This window comes from Mustelus asterias, chromosome 3, assembly GCF_964213995.1.
Source record: "Mustelus asterias chromosome 3, sMusAst1.hap1.1, whole genome shotgun sequence".
Taxonomy (NCBI): domain Eukaryota; kingdom Metazoa; phylum Chordata; class Chondrichthyes; order Carcharhiniformes; family Triakidae; genus Mustelus; species Mustelus asterias.
Window position 1 is genome coordinate 120,883,155 of NC_135803.1, and position 27,730 is coordinate 120,910,884.

Sequence of the window (27,730 nt, forward strand, 5' to 3'; positions counted from 1 at the left end):
TATGGAAAATGTTATCATAGTTATTGGTTCATTCAATTTCTTTCAGTACATGCTCGAGAGCCAGTCTCGAGGAATTCCAGTCAAGATGTGTGTTGTATGAGCACAGAATAATGAGAAATTGACAATCCTGTATATTTTTTACAGTCATCCTCATAGGACCTTTTAGCATCCATGCATGAATTAATAGTTTTATTAATGTGAAATTTTAGAAGTGTGCTTTAGAATGTACATCAATGCACTGATTCAGTGGCCTTGGATGAGTCCATTTTGATGCTGAGCAGGCACCCATATTCGTATGAACTTTTGGCTTAAGGGAAAGCATTCCCTCCTCTGAGTCAGAAGGTGTAACATTCGAGCTCCCCTTAGCAAGTGGAAGCTGCTGCTCTAGCTCTGAATTCTAGCAAGATACTCGTGTCTGCTGGCTGTGGTTGTCCCCCTCCCTATCACCGAACAGGTTGTGAGAGCCCATAAACCCTCCTAACAGTAGGTATAAAGGCAGCAATAGCATGAAGCATTCATGTTTACAGCCTGTGTTAGGGTATTGGACCAGAACCCCAAGTTCCATTAGGACACCAGACTAGACGCCAGCAAATTTTCTATTTTGGCATAAATTTGAGGAAAGGATACTTCTTTTCAGGACTGATTCTGCTGGCAAAGTTGGGATTTTTTAATAGTGAAATAAACTTTATTTAATAACACAGTTTAACTATTACGCTAAGAAATAAAGAACAAAGAAAATTACAGCACATGAACAGGCCCTTCGGCCCTCCAAGCCTGCACTGACCATGCTGCCCGACTGAACTAAAACCCCCTACCCTTCCGGGGACCATATCCCTCTATTCCCATCCTATTCATGTATTTGTCCAGGCGCCCCTTAAAACTCACTATCGTATCTGCTTCCATTACCTCCCCCGGCAGCAAGTCCCAGGCACCCACCACCCTCTGTGTAAAAAAAACTTGCCTCGTACATCTCCTTTAAACCTTGTCCCTCGCGCCTTAAACCTATGCCCCCTAGTAATTGACTCTTCCACCCTGGGAAAAAGCTTGAAATGAAGCAGCTAAATCATTAATATTTAAAAATGAAAAGGAAACAACTTTAATATCTAACTTATCACTGTTTCATTTCCAAATAAACAACATTACTCTTACAGATTTAAGTGGCACTTTAAATACAGTCAGCAACCACAGCATATGATGGCCTGTGGTATTATCGCTAGACCATTAGTTCAGAAACTCAGCTAATGTTCTGGGGATTCTGGGTTCGAATCCCGCCACAGTAGATGGTGGAATTTGAATTCAAGATGTGACCAAATCTTTGCAAAAAAAAAAAATCTGGAATTAAGAATCTACTGATGATCATGAAGCCATGGTCAATTGTTAGGGAAATCTGGGGCGTTCACTAATGTCGTTTAGGAAAGGAAATCTGCCATCCTTACCTGGTCTGGCCTACATGTGACTCCAGAGCCATGGCAATGTGGTTGACTCTCAACTGCCTTCCGACAACTAGGTTTTTCCCAACTAGGAATGGGCAATAAATGCTGGCCAGCCAGCAATGCCCATATCCCATGAATGAATAAAAAAAAGAGTTTTAAAGTTTTCAGAGAGAGATCGAGTTCCAGAAGCCTTCTGAATTAGTTCTGTCTGCTTAGATGGAAAAGAAGAATTTGCTGTAAATCATTTACTGTGTATCATTTATATACTATATCATTATCTTTGCCTAATTCTACAAATAGATGAAATTTGTACCCAGTATGTTCAGCCCTGGGGCTAAAAAAGATCAATTATCTGTGTAGAATTTGTTCAGGTCTTTGCAATATATCAATCAATCCCACCCCAGGTTCCCAAATCATAATATCCTGATGTCTAAGCATGGACCTTGCCAACTCGGGCCATCAGAAAATCTTTCACTGGCCCAGGACCAGTGAGAGCAAATGTAGCATTTCATCATTGTTTAGTACTTTTCACTTAGAAAATCTTTTAATTCATTGTCATAATCCATATGCAAGAACACCTTGCTTCTAAATCACATGATAAATGATGGGGACAAACAGGAAGGACTTGTTTCTCCCAGCTGAGGGGTCAGCTCCCAGGGGGCATATATCTACAGTAATTAGAAGGATTAGACAGAACCCGAGGAAAAACGTCTTCACCCAGAGGGTGGCGGGCATCTGGAATTCAATGCCCAAAATGGTAGCTGAGGCAGAAACTCATTTAAAAAGGTACCTGGATCTGTACCTGAAGTGCTACAATCTGCAAGCTATAGACCGGGTGCTGGAAAGTGGGAGTGAAGTGAATGGCTAGTTACTTTTTTGGCTGGCGCACACATAATGGGCTGAATGATCTCTTTCTGTGATTCTTGTATAAGTATATGTCTCAAAGCACTTTAAACGGAATGCTAAATCCAGAACAAAAATTATTGAAAACTTGGTTCCACAGTTATATACTGAAGAGGATTTTGGCGAGAGATGAAGAGGGTTTTGGGATGGAATCTTAATATTAGTAAATTTGTCATCTGTGGGTCAGGGAATTGAGAACAGTGGAGAGGTGAGGATGTACAAATCGTCAGAGCCGGAGGAATACAGTGTGCAAGAGAGATTATAGGGACAGAAACATACAAGGCTGATTTTTAACTTTCAGGCTCACCAGCAGCATTTGGGAAGCCTGGAAACTTCAGCCGTGTTTCGCAGTGATTTTTTAATCCAGCCGTTGCCTTTGTATCTGACATTTCCTGATCAATTAGAGCCGGTGAACGTGATGATGACCCATCTTGGTCTATTTCCGCTCCAACATTTAGAATGACCCTTTGAGGGTCAGAATTGAAGCATCATGGAAGCCTTATAGCAAAACTAGGTCTAGGAACTTCTTAGATGTAGATTCAATGTGAAAAGTCAGCATTGCGTTTCTGATTTCTGTGGACTGCAGGAAGGTTTCAGAGAGCAAGCAGGCATGGCCATAGGCTACTGAGGAGGTCAGCAAGAGTGTGATCACTTGCTCCTGGATACAGAACCGCAAGATGTTTAATGACCAAATCAGGGCAGGAAAGATGAATGCCATGGCATGTTCAAATACAAACCCTCTCAATCTATCTTCCCCAAGCTTCTTCTGTACATCACTCCCCATGCCAACAAATCTTACAGATGCACCATCCCTCCCTATCTTTTCACAGCCCCATCAGAGCAGCCACCACAGAACCTCAGAATCATTACAGAACAGAAGGAGGCCATTCGACCCATCATGCCAGCACGTGTTCTCTGTCAGAACAGTTCACCTAGCGCCAACCTTTACCATCTCTCCATTACTCTGCAAATTCTTCCTTTACAAATAGTAAGCCAGTTCCCTCTTGAATGCTTTGATTGAACTTCCCTCCACTGCTCAGGCAGTGCATTCCAGATCCTAACCACTCGCTGCGTGAAGTAGGTTTTTCTCATGTCTCCATTGCTTCTTTTGCCAATTATCTTAAATCTATGTCCTCTGGTTCTCAATCCTTCTACCAATAGGAACAGTTTTTCTTTAGCTGCTCAGTCCAGATCCCTCATGATTTTGAATACCTCTATCAAGTCCCCTTTCAACCTCCTCTTCTCCAGGGAAAACAGCTCCAATTTCTCCTAACTGTCTATGCAATTGAAGTTCCTCATCTTTGGAATCATCCTCCTGAATCTTTTCTGCACTAATGTCTTCACATCTGTCCTGGAAGACTGGACACAGTACTCCAGCTGAGGTTGAACCAGTGTTCCATGCAAGTTTAATATAACTTCTCTGCACTTTTACTCCATGTCCATATTAAAAAACCTAAGATGCTATATGCTTTGTAAACCATGCTCTCAACCTGTCCTGCCACCTTCAATGATTTGTGCACATATACACCCAGGTCCCTCTGCTCCTGCAACCCTTCAGAATTGTACCCTTTGTTTTACTTTACCTGCATTTTTCCTACCAGAATTAATAGCTTAACACTTCTTTGCATAAATTTCATCTGCCACTTGTCCACCCATTCCACCACCCTTTATCCCCTTGAAGTTCTATACCATTCTCCTCTCAGTTCACAATGCTTTCAAGTTTTGCATCAGACGCAAACTTCAAAATTGTTCCCTGTAAACCAATGTCTGGGTCCTTAGTGGACCTTAGTGGAAATGAATAGGGTTGGGAAGCATTTTCTGATCAGGGCCAGTGTGATCTCCTGGACTCGTTTCGATCGCCACAGCGGGTCGGAGAGGAATTTCCCAGATTTTTTTTTCCCCCATATTGGCCCTGGGGTTTTCACTCTGGGTTTTCACCTCTCCCTGGAGATCACATGGTCTGGAATGGGGGGGTGGGGGTGAGTTAATAGGTTGTGATGAACAAAGCATCGTAGTTGTGAGGGACAGCTCGGTGGATAGGATATTAGGATGTAGATAGGCTGGAAAATTGGGCGGGGATCCTGGATTCAGGATTCAATCCTGGACCGGGGAGCGGCGCGGGCTTGGAGGGCCGAAGGGCCTGTTCCTGTGCTGTATTGTTCTTTGTTCTTTGTTCTTAATATATGTCTGCTTCAGTTTGACCCTTACAAAATTGTTATGCCCATCTCCCTTAGGGCAGCACAGTGGTTAGCGCAAAGGGACCCAGGTTCAATTCTGGCCTCGGGTCACTACCTGTGTGGAGTTTGCACTTCCTCCCCGTGTCTGCGTGGGTTTCTTCTGGGTGCTCTGGTTTCCTCCCACAGTCCAAAGATGTGCGGGTTAGGTGGATTGGCCATGCCAAATTGACTCTAATGTCAGGGGGTTTAGCACGGTAAATGTGTGGGGTTACGGTGATAGTGCCTGGGTGGGATTGTGGTTGGTACAGACTTGATGGGCTGAATGGCCTCCTGTACTGTAGGGATTCTATGATCTGCTACTGAGAAGCATGGCTGTGCAGCCATTACTGTGGTAAAAGAGTGGTTTTACTCATGGAGGCTGGAAATGATCTGACTGCCCTTTAGCTCTTCATCTCTATCATTTCCATGTATAAACAAGAGTAATGAACAGGGAGATACTGAGCAGAGACACAAAGACTAAGGGCCTCAGTGAGGAAAGTAAGGAGACAGAGTGAGAGGGGAGACTGAATACAAACATAATTTCATCCTATGCAGCTTCAAATATTCTAAGGTGAGAAACAGTGTGTGGACGGTTGAAGTAATACAAAGACCTGTTGCCAGGCCTTGGATGAGTTAAGAATTGATGGAATGGTCTGATCCCCCTAATAAAATGAATAAAATTAACACAGCTGCAGGAGCTACTCATCATGTTGTGGAAAAATGTGAAGTAATTCACCTTTGTAGAAAAAGCAGAAAGGTAATCATTTCTTAAATGGAGCGAGATTGGGAAGTGTTGATATCCAAAGGAACCTGGGTGCCCTTGTTCAGAAGACACTGAAAGCCAACACGCAAATTGTATGTTGGCCTATATTGCAAGGAGTAAAAAAGTCTTACTGCAATTGTGTAAAGCTATGGTGAAACCCTACCTAGAATGTTGTGTGCAATTTTGTTCTCCTTACCTAACGAAGGATAAACTTGCCATAGGGTCAGACTGATTCCTAGGACATTAGGTTTGTCCTATGAGGAGCGATAGAGGATCCATATTCTCTCAAGTTTAGAAGAATGAGAGGTGACCTAATCGAATTGTATAAAATTTTGGCATGGTTCGACAGGTAGATGCAAGTAGAATGTTGTCCCTGGCTTGAGGGTCTAGAACCAGGGGACACAATCTTAGAATAATAGGTAGGCCATTTAGGATGGAGATTAGAAGGAATTTCTTCACTCAGAGGGTGGTGAATCTGGAAGCTGAGTCATCGAATATATTCATAGAGTATATAGAGATTGATAGATTTCTACATATTAAAGATATCAAGGGATATGAAGATAGTGCAATAAAATGGCATTGAATTAGAAGTTCAGCTGTGATCTAGTTGAAATGAGGAGTCAAACAGCTTGCTCCTGCTCTTATATTCTATGCTCTTAAATTGTGCCTGAAAATGCACTTGTTTTCCAAAGTGAAGTTGTGGTTCAAGTTTTCGCTAATAAGTTGATCGATTTACCCATATAAACTATGTGGCGCCATTACCAGTTTCATCAGTATACCTTAGCCAGTTTCTTAATCATTTAAGTTTTATTTTCATATTTGGAACCTTTAAATTTTGCACCTAAGCAAACCAGCTTAACTTGAAGAACTCTCTTAAACGGGCTCAATCAGGAGAACTGCAGGTTCAGCGGTGGGGGAGGAGCAGTCTGGGACAGAGCGTGCATCCAGTTTTTGAGCAGGGCCAGCCTTCAGCACAGTGCTTATATCCATTTTAAAGATCACAGACATTTTACTTATACTGGACATAACACACATTTAAATTTCCTTGATTTATTTTGTGATGTTTGGCTAATTTCATGTGGATTGCACCCTGATGCAACCAATAGAAACTCTAGACTACTATTTTGGTAAAATTGGCAAAAACAAGAATGTCATTCTAATTTTTTAAACGTAAATGGCTGCATTTAATCTGTTACTTCAAGTGAATCAATAAATTCCTTCACTGAGGTATTTTTCTGTCCTTTCAGAGCTGCCCTCTGGATGGGAGAAGATAGATGATCCTGTATATGGTGTCTACTATGTTGAGTAAGTGTGTGGATTTCTGCTGTATCTAGAAGCCAACTGAGACAAGTACTGACAATGAAGTAGAAATCATTGTAATCAAGAATAAGGTATTGCCCAGTTTTACCCTTTTTATTTCATGGCTTCGATAAGGCCATTTCTTCTTCCTCATCGTTCTGTTCTTTTGTCCTCACATTTCTCCCATCCAGCTCTGACACAGATTGTGGGCCCCCCCAACACCTTACTGAGTAAAGCAGCTGCTCTCCATTTTTAAAAATTCTTCGTACGAAAAAATATTTGACCTTCGTTTCTTCAGTTTCTGCAATATTTTCAACACTTTTGTCCATTTCAAAAAATATATTATTCCTCCGTTTGGACTTGCAAGTCTGCTTTCTCAGAGGAAGAAGCCCAAGGAGGCATAGAGCTGCTGCTGTAAGACGCTAGTGGTACTCCCTGCTCGACTGATGGAAGGCACTCCAAGTCCTGATAAATTGTATTTTCCCTTCATCATTTGTCATGTTTGTTAATTTATTAAACATCACCAGCAACCCTCTGTCTATTTGATTAGTCACTGATCAATGTCCCAGATTAACCAGTTGGCAGGTAATAATGTCGCATCCCTGAAGATATCACAGATTTTCTGGCTAGGATCTGTTGTTCTTTGCAGTGTGGCACAGACCACAGAAAATGAAGTCGTACATGTCAGAATCCCATGGAGAGTTTTGGTTATGAGACATTTGTTTAGATTCTTTATAGTATTCTGTGTTTTTTTTTAACAGTACAGCACAGAACAGGCCCTTCGGCCCACGATGTTGTGCCGAGCTTTATCTGAAACCAAGATCAAGCTATCCCACTCCCTATCATCCTGGTGTGCTCCATGTGCCTATCCAATAACCGCTTAAATGTTCCTAAGTGTCTGACTCCACTATCACTGCAGGCAGTCCATTCCACACCCCAACCACTGTCTGCGTAAAGAACCTACCTCTGATATCCTTCCTGTATCTCCCACCACGAACCCTATAGTTATGCCCCCTTGTAATAGCTCCATCCACCCGAGGAAATAGTCTTTGAACATTCACTCTATCTATCCCCTTCATCATTTTATAAACCTCTATTAAGTCTCCCCTCAGCCTCCTCCGCTCCAGAGAGAACAGCCCTAGCTCCTGCAACCTTTCCTCATAAGACCTACCCTCCAAACCAGGCAGCATCCTGGTAAATCTCCTCTGCACTCTTTCCAGCGCTTCCACATCCTTCCTATAGTGAGGTGACCAGAACTGCACACAATACTCCAAATGTGGTCTCACCAAGGTCCTGTACAGTTGCAGCATAACCCCGCGGCTCTTAAACTCCAACCCCCTGTTAATAAAAGCTAACGCACTATAGGCCTTCTTCACAGCTCTATCCACTTGAGTGGCAACCTTTAGAGATCTGTGGATATGAACCCCAAGATCTCTCTGTTCCTCCACAGTCTTCAGAACCCTACCTTTGACCCTGTAATCCACATTTAAATTAGTCCTACCAAAATGAATCACCTCACATTTATCAGGGTTAAACTCCATTTGCCATTTTTCAGCCCAGCTTTGCATCCTATCTATGTCTCTTTGCAGCCGACAACAGCCCTCCACCTCATCCACTACTCCACCAATCTTGGTGTCATCAGCAAATTTACTGATCCACCCTTCAGCCCCCTTCTCTAAGTCATTAATAAAAATCACAAAGAGCAGAGGACCAAGCACTGATCCCTGTGGCACTCCGCTAGCAACCTGCCTCCAATCCGAAAATTTTCCATCGACCACCACCCTCTGTCTTCGATCAGACAGCCAGTTACATGTGTTATATGTGTTATATCATACTTTACTGGTAACATAAACGTACTAATATGAACTGTACATGCTTGGCACCAATGCAACAGAAATGTTGATTTATGTATTGAGGATATGTATGTGTTGAGGATATGTATTTTTGCAGAAGCAGGATCTAATAAGGAATAAATGCATAGTATTTATTTTTGCTATCAGCATCTGAATTTGCTGTTGCTAAATTAGACACTCCTTCCTGGAACTGGATTGTATCTTAACACTATCTCCTTCATTAGTCATATCAATAGGAAGACACAGTATGAGAATCCTGTTGCTGAGGCCAAACGCAAAAAGCAACTTGAGCAGCAGCAGCAGCAAGCAGAAGGTGAGTTTTGAATTTTGACTGGTGCGTCACTCAAAAGCTTTCATGAGGAAAATCAGATACTTCCAAGCATCTTCTGCACAAGATATTGGCATTAGATGCACCCATCTATTCAATCATCAGCATGGCATAATATGGCTTGCATACCGCACCTATCCTTCACAAAAAATAACTATCCAGGGGCAGTCATAAGTAGCTTTCATTCTATTGCCATAAATGAGAAAAAACATGAGCTATTTCAAAATGTTCCCTTATTGTTAAGCAAATTATTCTGTCAATAGTAATTGTTGAAAGTGAACCTGCCTTGAGGTCTCATTGTTGGAGGAAATTGTAGATAAAATTTCTAAATCATATTTTCCTTACCCCTCAAGAGTGGACAGAGCAACAAGCGTCTCCTGGCCCCAAAGCTCCAAGCTATGTGCAGAATAATCAGGAATCTTTCAGAGAAGCCCCAGCACAAGGTATGTTTTGATCTGGCACAAGCTTTGATCATCAGCAAATCGAAGATAACTGTCATAAAAATGAAACAGGATGCAATAGATAAAACTTCTTGGTCGAGGGATATTATGGGTGAGGTTGATTGGGGCAGGGGTTTGTGTTTATTTGCTTTAAAATTACAAGAATTCTGTGCCCTATAACTTCCTGCAGAGTAATAGCAGAATATTCAAATTGTCAATTGCAATAAGAAAGGGTTTAAAAACCCTTTAAATTAAGACTACACTACCTTAGCAATCAAGGTGAATACACTTTAACAAAGAGTTGATGTCATTTGGATGGTGTGTACAATAATAGTATCCACACCTGTGGATCTTGCAGTTAACTTCAAAAGCAAAATTGATGTTTCTGAAGACATACTTGTTTGATTTCAACACGTTTAAAATATTTGATAAAGTTACAATTTCTTTCTCTCATTCCCACACTGAACAGAAACTATTTAATTTGCAAATTATTTCTCTGAACAGGAAAGCCCTTCTTTACAAGAAACCCTTCAGAGCTGAAGGGGCAGTTCATCAACACCAAGCTGAAGAAGAGTACACGAGGGTTTGGATTTACAGTTGTCGGTGGTGATGAACCTGATGAGTTTCTACAAATTAAAAGTTTGGTACTTGATGGACCTGCAGCACTGGATGGCAAAATGGAGACAGGTACCAAATGAAAAGAACCATTGTCGGTTACATGTATTTAATGTTTTATTTTGCAAAGCTTCTCACAAGTACCCACTTTTTGAGTTTCTGCAATGAGTTGGGCAGATCCATGGAATAAACCTCTTGCTAACGTCAAGGTCCACTTGTGTGGAATGAGGACCAGGACTGGATCTGCCACTCATTGCCTTCCCTCTTGAATGTAGTGTTCTCCATTTCGGAGAAAAAGTGAGAATGAATAACAAAGCTTGGGTGCAACTTCTTGCGGGAATTAAGCCTGCAATCTAAAACACCACCCAGTCTACTGCAGCCTCTATGAATACCAGGGCCACTGCTTTGCAGTGTGACTGACTAACTCAGATTGTGCTGTTCTGGGGATCACACTTTGTGGTACTGCTTGTTTATAATTTCAGTTTATGATGATTGAAATGCCAAATTCCGTTTTATTCCACAGGATTCGGGAGTCCTCCCACGAAAACTACCAAGAATTGCCCTTGAACGTTGCCTGAATTCCTACCTAGCTGTTTAACTTGACCTTAGATTATTGACTAGACCCAATAGATCCATCTTTGGTACTTAACAGTATTTGATTCCTGTCATTGTCAAAATATTATGAAAATCGCTACTTTTTGTTTGCATTGCACAACACCATTTGTGAATTAAGTATGTAATTGTGAAGCTAATTGCATAAATTAAGCAATTGACAATGCATTAACGGAACTAATCTCTTCTAATTCTCTCTCTTAGGTGATGTTATAGTAAGTGTAAACACCAGTTGTGTACTGGGATATACCCATGCTCAAGTTGTGAAAATATTCCAGTCTATTCCAATTGGTGCAACCGTGGATCTTGAACTTTGCCGGGGTTATCCTCTGCCATTTGACCCAGACGATCCAAATACGAGTTTGGTGACATCAGTAGCTATTTCAGATAAAGAGCCAATTATTGTCAATGGCCAAGAAAATTATGACTCCCTTTCAAGCCACAGTAGTCAAACAGCTCCTGCAAATGGGAATGGAGTGAAAGACCAGAGACCATATAGTCCATCATCTGGTGACGTTTCATCAAATGGATCCCATACAGGCTTTACCAATGACAATGTCTCCTTGGCTTCCTCTATAGCAACTCAGCCTGAACTTATAACTGTTCATATAGTTAAAGGTCCTATGGGTTTTGGTTTTACCATAGCTGACAGCCCTGGAGGCGGTGGCCAAAGAGTTAAACAAATTGTGGATGGTCCACGCTGCCGTGGCCTGAAGGAAGGGGATCTCCTACTAGAAGTCAACAAGAAGAATGTCCAGAACCTAACCCATAATCAAGTAGTTGATACACTGTTAGAATGTCCCAAGGGAAGTGAAGTGACACTCCTGGTTCAACGAGGAGGTAAGTGTTGAATCTCCTTGCTGATTATTTTTGATATTCATGGCTGAAACTTTTCAACAAAGTCCCACACTGTGCGGCTGATTCCCTCCTGCTCAACATTCCCTGCAGTCTACAAAAACATATCTGTATATTCTGAATAATAATAAAATTGCCCTGACTTTGTTGCTTTTGGAGAAATTCTCTATTGCTCTGTATTTGGAAAAAGCATATCCAAAGAACAAAGAACAATACAGCACAGGAACAGGCCCTTCGGCCCTCCAAGCCCGTGCCGCTCCCTGGTCCAAACTAGACCATTCTTTTGTTTCCCTCCATTCCCACTCCGTTCATATGGCTATCTAGATAAGTCTTACACGTTCCCAGTGTGTCCGCCTCCACCACCTTGCCTGGCAGTGCATTCCAGGCCCCCACCACCCTCTGTGTAAAATATGTCCTTCTGATATCTGTGTTAAACCTCCCCCCCTTCACCTTGAACCTATGACCCCTCGTGAACGTCACCACCGACCTGGGGAAAAGCTTCCCACCGTTCACCCTATCTATGCCTTTCATAATTTTATACACCTCTGTTAAGTCTCCCCTCATCCTCCGTCTTTCCAGGGAGAACAACCCCAGTTTACCCAATCTCTCCTCATAACTCAGCTCCTCCATACCAGGCAACATCCTGGTAAACCTCCTCTGTACTCTCTCCAAAGCCTCCACGTCCTTCTGGTAGTGTGGCGACCAGAACTGGACGCAGTATTCCAAATGCGGCCGAACCAACGTTGTATACATCTGCAACATCAGACCCCAACTTTTATACTCTATGCCCCGTCCTATAAAGGCAAGCATGCCATATGCCTTCTTCACCACCCTCTCCACCTGTACTCTGTAATTTGTGTTTATAAATTCATTTTAGACGTCACACACAAGAGCTCATTTAGCTTAAGGTTGCTGTTGGTAAAATCTCTTTATAATTTCATAGCTTTAATTGCTTTTGCTGCATTGAGTTCTTGGTATGCCAGTTAGGATGAGAGAACTCGTTGCGGTGCATTAGGTTTAACCTTCTGATTCACTTTTGACAAAGATATGATGCAATAGAATAATTTGATTTGTCCACTCAGTGAACAAAAATTGTTGGGGTGGGGAAGAAATGATGGCAACTTTGTACAGAAGAGGTGAGAGAAATCTTTAGTGTGCGCCCATATAATGAGTTTGATTCATGTCTAAGGTTTAATTGATGCAACAATACTAAATGGTTGTAATGACCAGAGTTCGATTAGTAAATTGATTCCGACCGCTGTCGTGGCAAAGTATTATTTTGTCCTTGTTATTGGAATAAATTGAACCATTCAAAGCAAGTCATTAGCCGAAATTAAATATATGAGTTTGAAATAAAGTCTGATGATAATGGATGAACATTTAACATATTTATATGGCATTCCTCTGTCCACTGTTGAAAATAAATGAGCTAATGTCCTCGTAAAAAGCAGCGAAATATTATATGAACGTTATTATTGCCATGAGTAAACTCTATAATTTATATATATATATACATAGACTACTCATCTGTATAATAGGGCAGCGCGGTGGCACTGTGGTTAGGACTGCTGCCTCTCAGTGCCAGGGACCTGGGTTCGATTCCCAGCTTGGATCATTGTCTGGGTGGAATTTGTACCCTCTCCCGTGCCTGCGTGGGTTTCCTCCAGGTGCTTCAGTTTCCTCCCACAGTCCAAAGATGCATAGGTTAGATGCATTGGCCGTGCTAACTTCTCCCTCAGTGTACCAGAACAGGCGCTGGAGTGTGGCAACTAGGGGATTTGTACAGTGTTAATGTAAGCCTACTTGTGACACTAATAAATAAAATAAGAACAGTTCTTGCGTCATGACCATGTCAGGCTTTTCTCTCCAGTTAAGTGATTCTAACAGAATATTTTTTGCCTCAGCAATCATACTGTTGAGAAGTATTCTCTCTAAATTCAATTTTCTCCTCAATCAGATTGTACCAAAAGGGCATTTCTCAGATATGCAGCCACCTGCCCAACTATATACCCTACACTGAAATTTAGAATAGAATTTTAAAAATGCAATGATTCAGGGTGGAAGAATTCCACTTAACTGTAACCTTTCTCATCTCATCTTTTAAGTTTTCCAACAATTCCCTCTTCTCTGCTGGTCCGTGCTTCCAACACACCCTGCCCAATATCAGTAGAGACCACCAAGTATACCTTCCATGGGTAAGAGAGATCAACCCACAGTGCTTGCAGTTCACAGCACATCTTACCCAAGATGTTCAACATTGAGATGAATTTCCTAGAAATTCATGCAGCATTTACTTTTTCACTTGGTTTGGAAATATTAAATACCTTCCTTTAATTGCAGCAATTAAAATAAACACTTTACTTGATTTTTATCAATAACTAATTTCTCCATCGAATAATTACAGGTTTGTTACAGTGCAGAAAGCGGCCATTTGGCCTGTTGTGTTGGCATCGGCTCCAATGAGCAATTCACTTTGTGCCATTCTCCTGCCTTCTCTCTGTTATCCTGCATGTTTTTCCTTTTCAGATAACAGTCTAATTACTTTTTGAATGAATCAATTCTACCTCTCTCCTCCACACTCTCAGGCAGTGCATTCCAAACCTTAGCCACTTGCTACGTGGAAAAGATTTTTCTCATATTGCTTTTGCTTCATTTGCTAATTACTTTAAAACTGTTCCCTTTGTGCTGTCTCATTCTTAATCATTTCATGCATGGGAATAGTTTCTCCTTATCTGTTCTGTTAAAACCCTACATAATTTTGACTACCACCATCAAATCTCCTCTCAGCCTTCATTTCTCCAAGGAAAAGAGTTCCCATTTCTCCAATCTATTTTCACAACTGAAGTTCCTCTTCCCAAGATCCATTCTTGTCAATCTTTTCTACAATCCCTCCAATGCCTTCACGTCCTTCCTAAAATGTGGTGACCACAATTGGACACAATATTTCAGTGGCCAGCTCTTGTGATGCATTTAAACGTAGTCAAATTGTGGAATGTCGATTTAGCAAATAGTCATTGGCATAAACTTGAGTAGTTCTAAAACAATTTTGCTTTTAGTGCAGTAGTTATATTGTGGAAAATTATTACGGTGAACGGTAATTCTTTCATTCTCAGTGTATAGTGATGTAGCTGAGCTTACAAGCAATAAATTATCTGTACAGCGAAAACAAATTAGGCATTGGATTTTGAATGCAGCTATTATCAGAGAACATCACTTTTTTATTCATTGATGGGATCTGGGTGTCTTTGGCTGGACTAGCATTTATTGCCCATCCCTAATTGCCCTTGAACTGAGTGGCTTGCTCAGCCATTTTGATTTGATTTATTATTGTCACATGTTTTAGTATACAGTGAAAAGTATTGTTTTTTTCATGCTATACAAACAAAGCATACCATACATAGAGAAGGAAAGGAGAGGGTGCAGAATGTAGTGTTTCAGTTATAGTTAGGGTGTAGTGAAAGATCAATTTAATGCGAGGTAGGTCCATTCAAAAGTCTGATGACAGCAGGGAATAAGCTGTTCTTGAGGGCATCTGTTTCGGAAGGCATTTAAGAGTCAACCACATTGCTGTGGATCTGGAGTCACGTGTAGACCAGACCAGGTAAGGATGGCACATTAATTATGACATTTGATAGTTTCATGGTCATCATCAGGCTTCTAATTTCAGATTTTTTGTTGAATTCAAATTTCACCATCTGCCGTGGTGGGATTCGAACTGGATCCCCAGAGCATTAGAACCCTGGGTCTCTGGATTACTAGTCCAGTGACAATACCACCACGCCACTGCCTCCCCCTAGTTTTTCTACTATATACTGTATGGAAACTGAACTCTCATGTCTGGAATCATTCTGTTTTCTTACATGCTGACTCAGTATTCATAAGCATCAGTTTGTACTTTTTTCAGTGCAGGTGTACATAAATCTGGCCATAAATATTCTCTCAAAAATGGTCCAAGAATTTATCTGTTCAGGAATCTCTGATCTTCTGGTCTAGGTATTGACTGCTGAAAAATGAGATTCAGTTTAACATCTCACCCAAAAGGCAGCACCCCTGACGGTGCAATACTTCTTCAGAAGAGTCTGCAGAGATTATGTGCCAAGTTCCGCACACACGAGGACGGCCTCAACCGGGATATTGGGTTCATGTCACACTATTTGTAACTCCCACAGTTGCGTGGACCTGCAGAGTTTCACTGGCTGTCTTGTCTGGAGACAATACACATCTTTTTAGCCTGTCTTGATGCTCTCTCCACTCACGTTGTTTTGTTTCTTAAAGACTTGATTAGTTGTAAGTATTCGCATTCCAACCATTATTCATGTAAATTGAGTCTGTGTCTTTATAAGCTCTGTTTGTGAACAGAATTCCCACTCACCTGAAGAAGGGGCTTAGAGCTCCGAAAGCTTGTGTGGCTTTTGCTACCAAATAAACCTGTTGGACTTTAACCTGGTGTTGTTAAACTTCTTACTGTAATAAGTCATTAAGGCAGCTAAACTGTTCAATAATTATATGCTATTTTTAAAAAATGCTTCCTAACATATCTCACAGACAGCCTACCACCTAAACCTACCTCTTTTCCAAAGTTCTTAATTTCCCAAAGCAGAACGTCTGTATAGGCCTCAACCTTATCTGAGCAGACCAAGTGTCCCTTCGAACTTCATCTTTTTGTCCTTAGTCCAAAGTCACTGTCACTGTTGCAGGGTCCCTTTGCACTTGTAACTGCTGCTGTTGCCCCTTCATGCTTTGCTATCTAGGTCTAATCTCTATACCCCGCAGGTCTTGAGTCTGCGTGCAACTTGGCTGGTACTGATCAAACTCATTTTTCTACAATTTCTTTGGTATTTAGAACTGAACACAAATCTAACTGGTTTATTTTGATATTATACACCATCCTAAACATAAAAATATTTGGTAAGGAAGAAAAAGAAAGAAGCACATATTATTTTCCAGTAATGTAGTGGGTTGGCCAAAGAGATAATAGCTCGTATTATTTTTTTCTCTATTAATTGCACTATTTGCCAAAACAACTTGACTTGCGGTGACCAAACTCCAACAACAGCAGTATTATTTAATGAGGAATACAGAGAGAGTAGGAAAGATCTCAAACGGGGAGTTAGAAGGGCAAAAAGAGGTCACGAGATGTTCTTGGCAGGCAGGATTAAGGAGAATCCTAAGGCATTCTATTCATACGTTAGGAACAAAAGAGTTGTCAGGGAGAAAATCGGACCTCTCAGGGACAAAGGAGGGGAATTATGCTTAGAACCCAAGGGAATAGGGGAGATCCTAAATGAATACTTTGCATCGGTATTCACGAAGGAGAGGGGCGTGTTAACCGGGAGTGTCTCGGAGGGAGGTGTTGACCCGTTAGAGAAAATCTCCATTACAAGAGAGGAAGTGTTAGGTTTTTTAGGGAACATTAAAACTGACAAAGCTGATGGCATCTATCCTCGACTGCTCAGGGAGACGAGAGGTGAAATTGCTGGGCCTCTGACGGAAATGTTTGTCGCTTCTTTGGACATGGGTGAGGTCCCTGAGGATTGGAGGATAGCGAATGTGGTCCCGTTGTTTAAGAAGGGTAGCAGGGATAACCCAGGAAATTATAGGCCGGTGAGCTTGACGTCCGTGGTAGGGAAGTTGTTGGAGAGGATTCTTAGAGACAGGATGTATGTGCATTTAGAACGGAACAATCTCATTAGTGACAGACAGCATGGTTTTGTAAGAGGGAGGTCGTGCCTTACAAATTTGGTGGAGTTTTATGAGGAAGTGACAAAAACGGTTGATGAAGGAAGGGCCGTGGATGTCATCTATATGGATTTCAGTAAGGCATTTGACAAAGTCCCACATGGCAGGTTGGTTAAGAAGGTTAAGGCTCATGGGATACAAGGAAAAGTGGCTAGATGGGTGGAGAACTGGCTTGGCCATAGGAGACAGAGGGTAGTGGTCGAAGGGTCTTTTTCCGGCTGGAGGTCTGTGACCAGTGGTGTTCCGCAGGGCTCTGTACTGGGACCTCTGCTATTTGTGACATATATAAATGATTTGGAAGAAGGTGTAACTGGTGTAATCAGCAAGTTTGCGGATGACACGAAGATGGCTGGAATTGCGGATAGCGAAGAGCATTGTTGGGCAATACAGCAGGATATAGATCGGCTGGAAAATTGGGCGGAGAGGTGGCAGATGGAATTTAATCCGGATAAATGCGAAGTGATGCATTTTGGAAGAAATAATGTAGGGAGGAGTTATACAATAAATGGCAGAGTCATCAGGAGTATAGAAACACAGAGGGACCTAGGTGTGCAAGTCCACAAATCCTTGAAGGTGGCAACGCAGGTGGAGAAGGTGGTGAAGAAGGCATATGGTATGCTTGCCTTTATAGGACGGGGTATAGAGTATAAAAACTGGAGTCTGATGATGCAGCTGTATAGAACGCTGGTTAGGCCACATTTGGAGTACTGCGTCCAGTTCTGGTCGCCGCACTACCAGAAGGACATGGAGGCATTGGAGAGAGTGCAGAGAAAGTTTACCAGGATGTTGCCTGGTATGGAGGGTCTTAGCTATGAGGAGAGATTGGGTAGACTGGGGTTGTTCTCCTTGGAAAGACGGAGAATGAGGGGAGATCTAATAGAGGTATACAAGATTATGAAGGGTATAGATAGGGTGAACAGTGGGAAGCTTTTTCCCAGATCGGAGGTGACGATCACGAGGGGTCACGGGCTCAAGCTGAGAGGGGCGCAGTATAACTCAGACATCAGAGGGACGTTTTTTACACAGAGGGTGGTGGGGGCCTGGAATGCGCTGCCAAGTAGGGTGGTGGAGGCAGGCACGCTGACATCGTTTAAGACTTACCTGGATAGTCACATGAGCAGCCTGGGAATGGAGGGATACAAACGATTGGTCTAGTTGGACCAAGGAGCGGCACAGGCTTGGAGGGCCGAAGGGCCTGTTTCCTGTGCTGTACTGTTCTTTGTTCTTTGATAGCTATTACTATCTTTCATAACTTGGACCAGGATCCCTAGGACTCAATATTTTCAGGTCCCAATGGATGTGATGATACTTTGCAGAAAGTTCCTCATATCGACTGATTTGAAAACCATTAATCTAGACTAGGGTTTATGCTGCTTTGGCATACAGTGCAGCTACTGAAATAGAAAAAATGTTATCTATCATATTGTATTGGAGAGATTTGTGTTCAATCTCAAATACTATAGGATTTGTCAATTATCCAATGCTATTTTGTATCAGCAAATGTGTTAGAATCTCTAGGTACTTGACACTTCATTATTAATTACCAACAATTAACTTCATATTGATGATAGTACATGTTTGCTTTCATTGTTGGAGTGTAAGAGCAAAGAGTCCTTGTGACACTTACTTATATAAAGTCTGGATGAGACTACACCTGGAGTACCTGTGTATAGGTTTGGTTTCCCTACCTTAGAGGGAGTGCAATCAACGTTCACTGGATGGATTCCTGGAATGAAGAGGTTGTCCTATGAGGAAAGATTAGGGCTAAATCTCCTAGCATTTGGAAGAATGCGAGGTGATTTCAATGAAACGGATAAAATTCATAAGGGGCTGAACAGAGCAGATACTAGAAGGATATGTGCCTGAAAATAGATGTCACCAGGTCAGAATAAGACACTGACCAGTTAGGACTGAGATTACTGTTGGTGCTGAGTTGTTTAAAATGGTATGTGTAAGATAGAGGTCAATAGATTATTGAATACTAAGGAATTCATGGGATATGTGAATAGTAGGGGAAAGTGGAGTTGAGGTAGATGGTGTTGAATAATAGAATAGGCTCAAAGAACTGAATAGCCTATGCTACTTCTTACGTAGCTCATCTGAGTACTTTATGGACCATTGATTTAAACTGCAAGCTCTGCCCCTCATGCCCTTTGTGAATTAGATCAGAATCTGTTTGTCAAAAGAATATAAATTTGGGGAGAACATAAGCCTTTAGAGCTGATTAAATTGTTGGGAAATTTTAATGTAAATTGCATTCTAGAACTCTGCTGGTTATGCATTTGTCCAGTCATCAGATTTGGAGGGGTGAAGCTACCACAAAGAAGTTGCAAAGTAAATGAGTGATTGAGTTGAAATGAAACCCAAGAATTTTTTCTGTGACAGATGCAAATCCTCAATGGTGGAATTCCTCCTGCTGGGAGGGTTAAACTCATGATCCTGGAAGTTCAACTTATCTCCATGCGAAACAAGGAGACTCTCTAATTTCTCCTCTATACCTCATATGGAGGCCTATATTTTTAATGTATCTTTTAAATGAACATCTCAGCACATTTAATATCTGTAGCTAGTTAACACAGGAAAAGTGATGCATGAGAAAATTAAACCATCCGTCCCTTCAGAACTCATTTCTCCAGAACATCATGACATCTTAATATTCTTTGAGTAACCCCCAAGTGCTTTTGCCTCTCTTATTTAATTGGATTGTGTCATATATCTCAGTCAAATTATTTGCAGTATTTTTTGTTTTTATATTTTCTTATTTTTCATATCTCTCTCCAGATACAAGCAAATGGGTGTTAGGTAGAATATTCATAAGGTAGGAAAATTGTGCATGAAAAAGAGGAAAGGAATATACTTTTATACTGAAAGAACTGTGCACACACATGCAATACTTCCCCTTTCTTCCCTTCTATTTTTTCGTTGTTAAGTGACAAGTGCAGATATTAACTAAACCTTTTCTGGAGGAGTTTGTAGATATGTGTACCCGATACTGCAAGTCACTGAGGTGAGCTCTGAAGGCTGGACGGCTGGTTTGTGATGCAGAGTGATGCCAACAGCACAGAATTCCCGTACTGGCTGAGTTTATTCATGAAGGTCCTCCTTCTCAATCTAGCCCCTTGCCTGAAGTGTGGTGATCCTCAGGATAAATCACCACCAGTCAGCTCTCCCCCTCAAAGTGGATTGCAGCCTATGCTCATCTGGGACAATGGCTACTTTGTCTTTTACTGTAAGTCACTACTCATGACTGAGTGCCAGATGATGATACAGACTGTAGCAATTGATAGCAGAAGAATATTAATTTTTGGGGATTGTTGTTTTCTGTGGTTCGCTGAAACACTGATTGCAACAAGGACTTTAGAAACCGTGTCAGCACGTAGCCATGTTACAACCCCAGCTAGAGGTTTATTTTCTTTGCCGTTACCATTGTGCTCTTCATTATAACAGTGCAACCCAACTGTGTGTCTATAATCCATGCATTCTTACCTTCCTTGTTCACCTCTATAGAAAGTATGCAATTAGGTGGAGTATTACGTTGGGCTCCACTGTACATGAACTTGGAAAAAATTCTTTATGGATCTGTCTAAACAATGCAGAAACCAGATAAGCAACCTCCGTTAAATGACCAAAAGCTTTTCACCCGAGCTTTCAAATGTCGCATTGTGCAGGAGGTTTAGATTTCCACACTTAGGGTGGAAATTAATACCTTCCCTCTGGAAGCTTTAGTAGCAGGGAGGGCACTTCATCAGGCAAGAGGATGGCAGGTGGGGACCCCGCCATCTTCCTGCCTGCCCTATTCAGTCCATGATGAGAAGATCTGTGGATGTCCTTCCAGCCACACTGCCAAGTGAGGCACTAAATGCCCACTTAAGGGTCTCATCCTGACACTGTTGGTATTAACCCACTGAGGTCTTTCCATGCAGAGAGCATGACAAGCAAACATGCAGGGTTGCTTGCGAGCTCCCAGAGAGGGTTCCTCTTTATCTGATCGACAGTCCCATCATACTGGGGGGCCACTAGAGCCATTCACCTGCCTTTACTGCTGACCTCTTCCCAACCTCCTCCCCCACCACCCCTCTCCTGCCACTGCTGATATTAACTCACCTGTGCCCTGGCATCCAGCGGCAATCCTTGGCCTCAGGTGAATAAATTACTGGCAGCAGCCACAGCCTCGCATACAGTAGAGCTGCTGGCCAATCAGTGGCCAACAGCACTTGGTATGTGGGACTTCACTCCCCAGAATCCTTGATCCCGTGGAAGGCCTACTGCTGTCCAGTTAAATGCCTGAGTGGCACTTAATTCAGCAGCCCTTCTCTATAAGAAGTAATGTGAGGCTCTCATCAGCTCTCCATCTGGTAGGCAAGACCCTATCGTCTCCATTAAACACTGCCTAATAAGTACAATAGTGAGCTGAGGCATCAAATTAATGATGCTCAGAAACTGACTGTCAAATGCATGATTCTTCTACGAACCAAAAACTAGGTACTGTGCCTTGAAATCCAAAACAATAGTTATTTAATTTATCATATTTAGAGAATGCAAAATAGGAGCAGACAACAAAATGTGTTATGGAAGAAGAGACCAAGGGCAACTTCCTCACATCTCAATTTCTTGCTAGCTATTGGCATGAAGCTGTTGGAATTTTTTGCAGCACTGTGGTTTGCTCTTGAGATACTGGTACACGGGTTCCAATACTTCAGGAGAATCTTTTCACTTATTTCATGCAGAGTATGCCAACTGCACCACAATAGCCACCAGATGAGTTTTGTTGAGCACTAATATAAATAGGAAAGAATTGATTAAAGTGTCTTGTGTTGATAGCTCATCAACCAGTGACGATGATTGTATCAGTCGAAGATTAAGCAATTAAACTTAGAATTTAAACAATTTTCAGCTGCAGGAGGGCAGATAACCAGAGGACGCATATTTAAAATAATTGGTCAAGGTGGAGTTTAGGAGAATTTTTTTAACACACTGAATCGTTATGACCTGAAAAGGGTGGTAAAAGATTCAATAGTAACGTACACCAGGGATGTGTACTTGATAAGGAAAAAGTTGCAGGACTATGAAGAAAGAACAGGGAATAGGACTAATTGGATAGCCTTTTTAAAGGATTGACACAAGCATGGTGGTCGGAATGGCCTTTCTCTGTGCAGTAAGATTCTATGATTCTACTTATATTTTATATATTCATAATGGTCAATCATCTTATTGTGTATGAAGTGGCTGTTGTATTTACCTGCAGTCACTGCACTACAGAAATAGTTCATTGTATATGAAAGACTTTGTAATGCCTGTGATCAGGTGTTTATCAAAGTAAGGCTTTTCCTGTCTCATTTATGATGTGACCAGGGCGTATGGGAGCACAGAGGTTAGCACTGCTGCCTTACAGTGCCAGGTCACTGTCTGTGTGGAGTTTGCATCCTTTCCCAGTGTCTGCGTGGATTTCCTCCGGGTGCTTTGGTTTCCTCCCACAGTCCAAAGATGCGCAGGTTAGGTTGATTGGCCATGCTAAATTGCCCCTTAGTGTCCCAGGATGTGGTTTAGGAGATTAGCGGGATAAATGTGTGCGGCTACGAGGATAGGGCCTGGGTGAGATGCCCAGTTGGAGAGTCGGTGCATTCTCAATGGGCCAAATGGCCTCTTGCTGCACTGTAGGGATTCTATTCTATGGTAGTAATTAAACTACAATTTATTTTCTACCAATGGATTCCAGTTTCATATTTTATTGGGTGTCACACGCAGCAGGGACTGTTGAGCTATTTCATCCTTGGTTAAATGTATTACATGGTGTGGCAATGAAGAGTGCAGTGCCAGGAGCTCTTTCATCTAGGATGAGTGTTTCAATTGGTACCCGATCTTCAGGCGAGGAACTGTGAAGTTAAACTTTCTGCCCTTGATTGTTGTCAAGCTGACTTGTGCGCGCAAGCGTGCAAAAGCAGGATGGGGATCGAATGCAATGGCATCTCATTTTTTTTCCAAATTTAAATCTCAAAGAATGAACCCTTAAGTGAGCTGCCACAGAGCTCCAGTAGAATTATATTACAGCAAGGTTTGCTATCTCCAGAGCGGGGGGGTGAGGAGAGGGAACTGAAGCCGGTTTTGATGGCCAAATCACAAATGCAGTTGTGAAATGTTGAGAATGAAGCCATTTGGCCAGGTGCATTATAAGTGGTTAGTATCAGTGTTTTTGATGCCAACACTAACAGATGGGGAACTCTGCTGGAGACCGCAACTCTCATGCTGCCATCACTTTGAGTCTTTATCTGCCTTGACATTTGTCTAGTGGATGCCATAAATGTGTTAATTTTACCTTAAATGGTTTAATATTTTGTCTGCTGAGTTTGAAGTATCTCAGTTTAACCCGGGGTGTGCTGAATTCTAATATTTGATAACTAATCAGCCTGTCACTGGGGTGGGAAAGATCAAACAAACAGAAGTCTATAAAATGATGCATCTTGCCAACGCAGTCAAAAGTTAGTGTACCCACATTTAAGTAAATGGTGTTGGTTAATGCCAGTTATTTCAATGACATTCAGTGTGATGTGTGCTTACAGTAAACTAAGTTGGATAGCAGATAAATATTGTTTAAATGTATCTTATAAATTCTGGTCTTATTTAGTTTTTGAGGGGAGAGAACTTGACTTCAACTCAGCAAAAACTGCAAGCCATTCCTGGAGTCAATGTCCAGGGTGCTACATTTGACCTTAGTGCCCTTGGACAGAGGGGAGAGTCAGTTGTGATTCACACTCAAAATTGGAGTGTGGTAGCCTTGCTGAAAACTTGTGGGAATGGATGTATTGTGAATAGGTTTGGGCTCGCTGTCTACATATGTCAAGAAGGCAGCTAATAAAGCAAGCTGCTGGAGGGTTGCTGTCAATATTCCAGTATCAGAGGAAGCGGGGTGGAAATTTATGGGGATCGTGTCTTGGAGCAATAAATAAGAAATATTCTTCACAGCATTTTGTATTTTCTCTTGCCTAGAACTTATTGGAAAGAGGAGAGAAGGGGCAGCGTGGTGGTACAATGGTTAGCACTGCTGCCCCATAGTGCCAGGGTTCGATTCCAGCCTTGGCTCACTGTCTGTGTGGAGTCTGCACGTTCTCCCTGCGTGGGTTTCCTCCAGGTGCACTGGTTTCCTCCCACAATCCAGAGATGTGCGGGTTAAGTTGATTGGCCATGCAAAATTGACTCTCATGTCAGGGGGATTGGTAGGGTAACGGGAATAGGGCCTGGATGGGATTGTGGCCAGTGCAGACTCGATGGGCCAAATGGCCTCCTCCTGCACTGTGTGGTTTCTATGATTCAATGAATATGGGTAAGGAATAGGAAGAGGAAATCAGCAGACAAGTGATCAGAGCTTCCTCACACACTAGTTGGCACCCAACCCAAACATTGACAGAGGTCTAGAATCATGATCTGTATTGTTGGGAATAGTACAAAGTATATAATTTGAGGGAGGGGTAGGGAGATAGAAAACTAAACATGCTACCTTTGGTACTCTCTCATCAATCTCTTAATTTGCCCCATGAGACAAAATACATCCATAGACAGCAGTAGGGTAGGAATGATTTATGGACTTTACATGGATTGTCAAATACCTATAACTAAATAACATTTTAAATCAGGCTTCCAGCTGTTCCAATCATCTTTTAATAGCACAGATAAATTATATTTAGTACATGTGTCTGAGTGATGCTGTGAACTACATACTGGTACAATTAAACATGGTAATGACTCGATCTCTGGAAGTTCCGAGCGTTGGCATCAAGTGGAAACCTGTCAAGCTCTGTATCTGGAACCTTCTCTCGGTTTTTGGCAATGCCTGAAGTGAGTTAGAGAAAGCTTTTAACAGTGTGTGCATTGACATAAGAGCAGAGGCTTTTTTTTTGTAACAATCTCTTTATGTTTCTGCAAATTTTAGATTTTTTAAAATGAGAAGGAGGATGCATGCTCATAATAATCCAGACCATCTAAAAAAAAAAGCAAAGATTTTGACTGCTAAATTCTAGCCTGAGCACCATTTGATTTTGATGATCATCTCTGTATTTTGAGAAGCGTCCATAATGCTGAGCTGGTTGCTGGTTGGAGATTCCATGTCAGAGTCACAGGGGACCAGAAAGAGCTGCATCTCTCGCAGCCTGATCTTAAAATACTGTCGGCAGAAACCATGGATAGGCATTGTGCTGGGAGGGTTGCACGATTCCTCCTTGGACGTTGCTTGTTTTGGAGGCCACTTAAGGAAATGGGTACAAGTGTATATTGATCAATATAAATGCTTTTTTTGTGAGCCATCTGAACATTCATTATTTTGTGTTTGATGTGGCTAAAGGAGTCAAAAGGTTAGAAAAATGCAAAACTTTCATCTATTGGAGCAACTCTGTCACATTTCTGCTATTATACAAGAAAATTCACAATATGTGGTGATAATATTTGTATCCATAAGTCTGCTTGCACAATTTTGTGAATGAAAAATGGTCAGAAGTTGGCGAGCAAATAAGAAATAAGAGGAATTTTAATTCCTACTGTTTGAGGGGGGGAATTTAAGATTCCTTTTGTTTTATTTCACATTTAGCTCCCATTTACCAAAGCTGTAAGAAAGCATTTTGCTTCTGCTGCAGCATTTGGTTTCCTAGGTCATGCAAGCTACTTTAGACTGTCAGCCTTGGGGCTGCTGATTCACGAGTCAGCATAACCGATGCACCTAGGATTCATTGTGCCATAATCTGATCTGATCAGACTCTGAACACGACGGCTGACACAGAACTTATCATGGTTCAAGAGCTATATGCTCGCCACACAGATTTAGAGGATTTGCTGCATTTAATTTTTGACGGTTGTGTTTTTGCAGTGATCCTGAATGCATATTCTTATTTTTGCTATTTCACAGGGCTGCCTCCGAAGAAAAGCCCAAAGTCGGTAAGTGTAAAAGAAAGTGCGTCGTCTCTCCTTATAGATTTGTATATTTAAGGACGTGGTTGCAGTCTGTGTAATGTGTTGCTGTCCCTAATTCATTCTTCTGATTGTGAAGTTTTGCTGCACCTTACTGAGCTGTGTGCCGTTGTTTATGAATGGGCCACCTCTGCTTGGCTGAATTGGCTGATCAGACTGCACTAGGGTAGGACATGGAAGCAAAGACTGACGCACAATAAATCTTGTGTTTTCTCATCCCCCGTTTGTGTGTTTTCCCCTCTTGACCATGAAGAAAATTCCCAAAATAGATAATTAATGCACTTCTAATGGTTGCAAGGCAACGCTGATTAAAGTCACATTTAAGTAACTTCAGGCCCACTCCATTGTCAGATTGTATTAGGCCTGTGAAGAGGAAACATGGTTGCATTCACTATCAAATCATAGAAATGTCAGCCTTCATGTGCCTCTTTGTCAGTTTCAAATAAATTTACCCTTTGGCAGAATATATCTGTGTGCATGGAATATGTTCACTTGCAGTGTGTTTTGTAATTTTTATTTTACGGATACCGAAGCTTTCTGTTTGAAGAAAGCAAGCTCCTATTATGTATTTTTGAACCTGATGCAAAAATCCAATATTTGTTCTGCAGTAGTTGGGAATATGTGAAGGTGCTCTAATAAACAGAATTCTCATCGCTGCCTGTTCACTGATGGGCTGTTCAGCAGTACCCAGCTGCAGTAAGCAACTGAACTTTGAGGAGTGACTTTTTTTCAAAATGGGAGCATTGTATTGATCGCAAGCACTCACTGAAAAGCTGGAGTGACCTTCTGTTCTCTTGAATAATTGCAGCAGGCACTGGAAAGGAAGGACAGTCAGAACAGCTCCCAGCACAGTGTCTCTAGCCAGCGGAGCACACACACTGTTTCGCCAGTCCTGGGTGCCCCTGGGCTTCCAGACTACCCTTCGAACGAGGCACCAGCACTGGATCAAACAGATAATTCTGTGCAAAGGAAGCCGGATCCTTTCAAAATTTGGGCTCAGTCGAGAAGCATGTATGAAAGTAGACGTAAGTACATTGACAAATTTAAAGCCTGTATTCTTTCATTAAAAACGCAATTTTAGTAAATATACAAAATAAAGGTTGATGTTGTGCCATCCTAAAAATGTACTTTACAATTCAGTATTAGTTTTTATTTGAGTCAGTGGCATAATAAAAAGTCACAATGTTGACACTGTTGCAAGCTATCACTAAACATAAAAAAATGTCTCTCTGCACCTCAGCAATGAACTATTCAGTATTTTCATGATGACCTTTTACTCAAAGAGATAATCATTTTACTCCGTGAGGTAAACAGAAATGGACTCTACCGATAACATTGCCACTGTTACTGAAGGTCCAACATATAACTTTTCTGTGACATTGTCTTTAACACAAAAGCTTTAGTTGCAACTATTTCAGTGGCCATAGTTATTCTGTCAAAATGCAGTTGAAAAAAATTGAGGGCTGTAAGATAAAGCCATTTCAAAGTAGCTGGTTGTGACAGATCAGTACCGGCAAGAGTAGCTCCCATTTTCAATCTTGCCTCAATTTAAAAACAGACAGTAATTCCCTTCAGTTTTAGCTACCTGCATTAACAGTCTGGGGAAAAATGTTGGAAATAGATCGATAGCGCTAGGATAGAGGCAGGCATGCAAACTATAATAGCAGATTGTAAGCAGGATATTATGACAAGTTAATTCAATACAATTTGTGTATGATTCGC

The 27,730-nt window shown here is 41.7% G+C and overlaps 1 protein-coding gene across 9 annotated transcripts in view; it reads left to right on the forward strand.

Annotated features, from left to right (window-relative positions):
* The window catches only part of magi1b (membrane associated guanylate kinase, WW and PDZ domain containing 1b), a 458,604-nt gene that overhangs the window by 378,163 nt on the left and 52,711 nt on the right, over nt 1–27,730 (forward strand). For all 9 annotated transcript variants that reach the window (XM_078209492.1, XM_078209494.1, XM_078209499.1 and 6 more), the window contains 7 exons: nt 6,563–6,620; nt 8,692–8,780; nt 9,149–9,238; nt 9,740–9,922; nt 10,667–11,302; nt 25,947–25,975; nt 26,817–27,033. In XM_078209492.1, the coding sequence (XP_078065618.1) occupies nt 6,563–6,620; nt 8,692–8,780; nt 9,149–9,238; nt 9,740–9,922; nt 10,667–11,302; nt 25,947–25,975; nt 26,817–27,033 (1,302 nt within the window). The remainder of the gene's footprint in view (nt 1–6,562; nt 6,621–8,691; nt 8,781–9,148; nt 9,239–9,739; nt 9,923–10,666; nt 11,303–25,946; nt 25,976–26,816; nt 27,034–27,730) is intronic.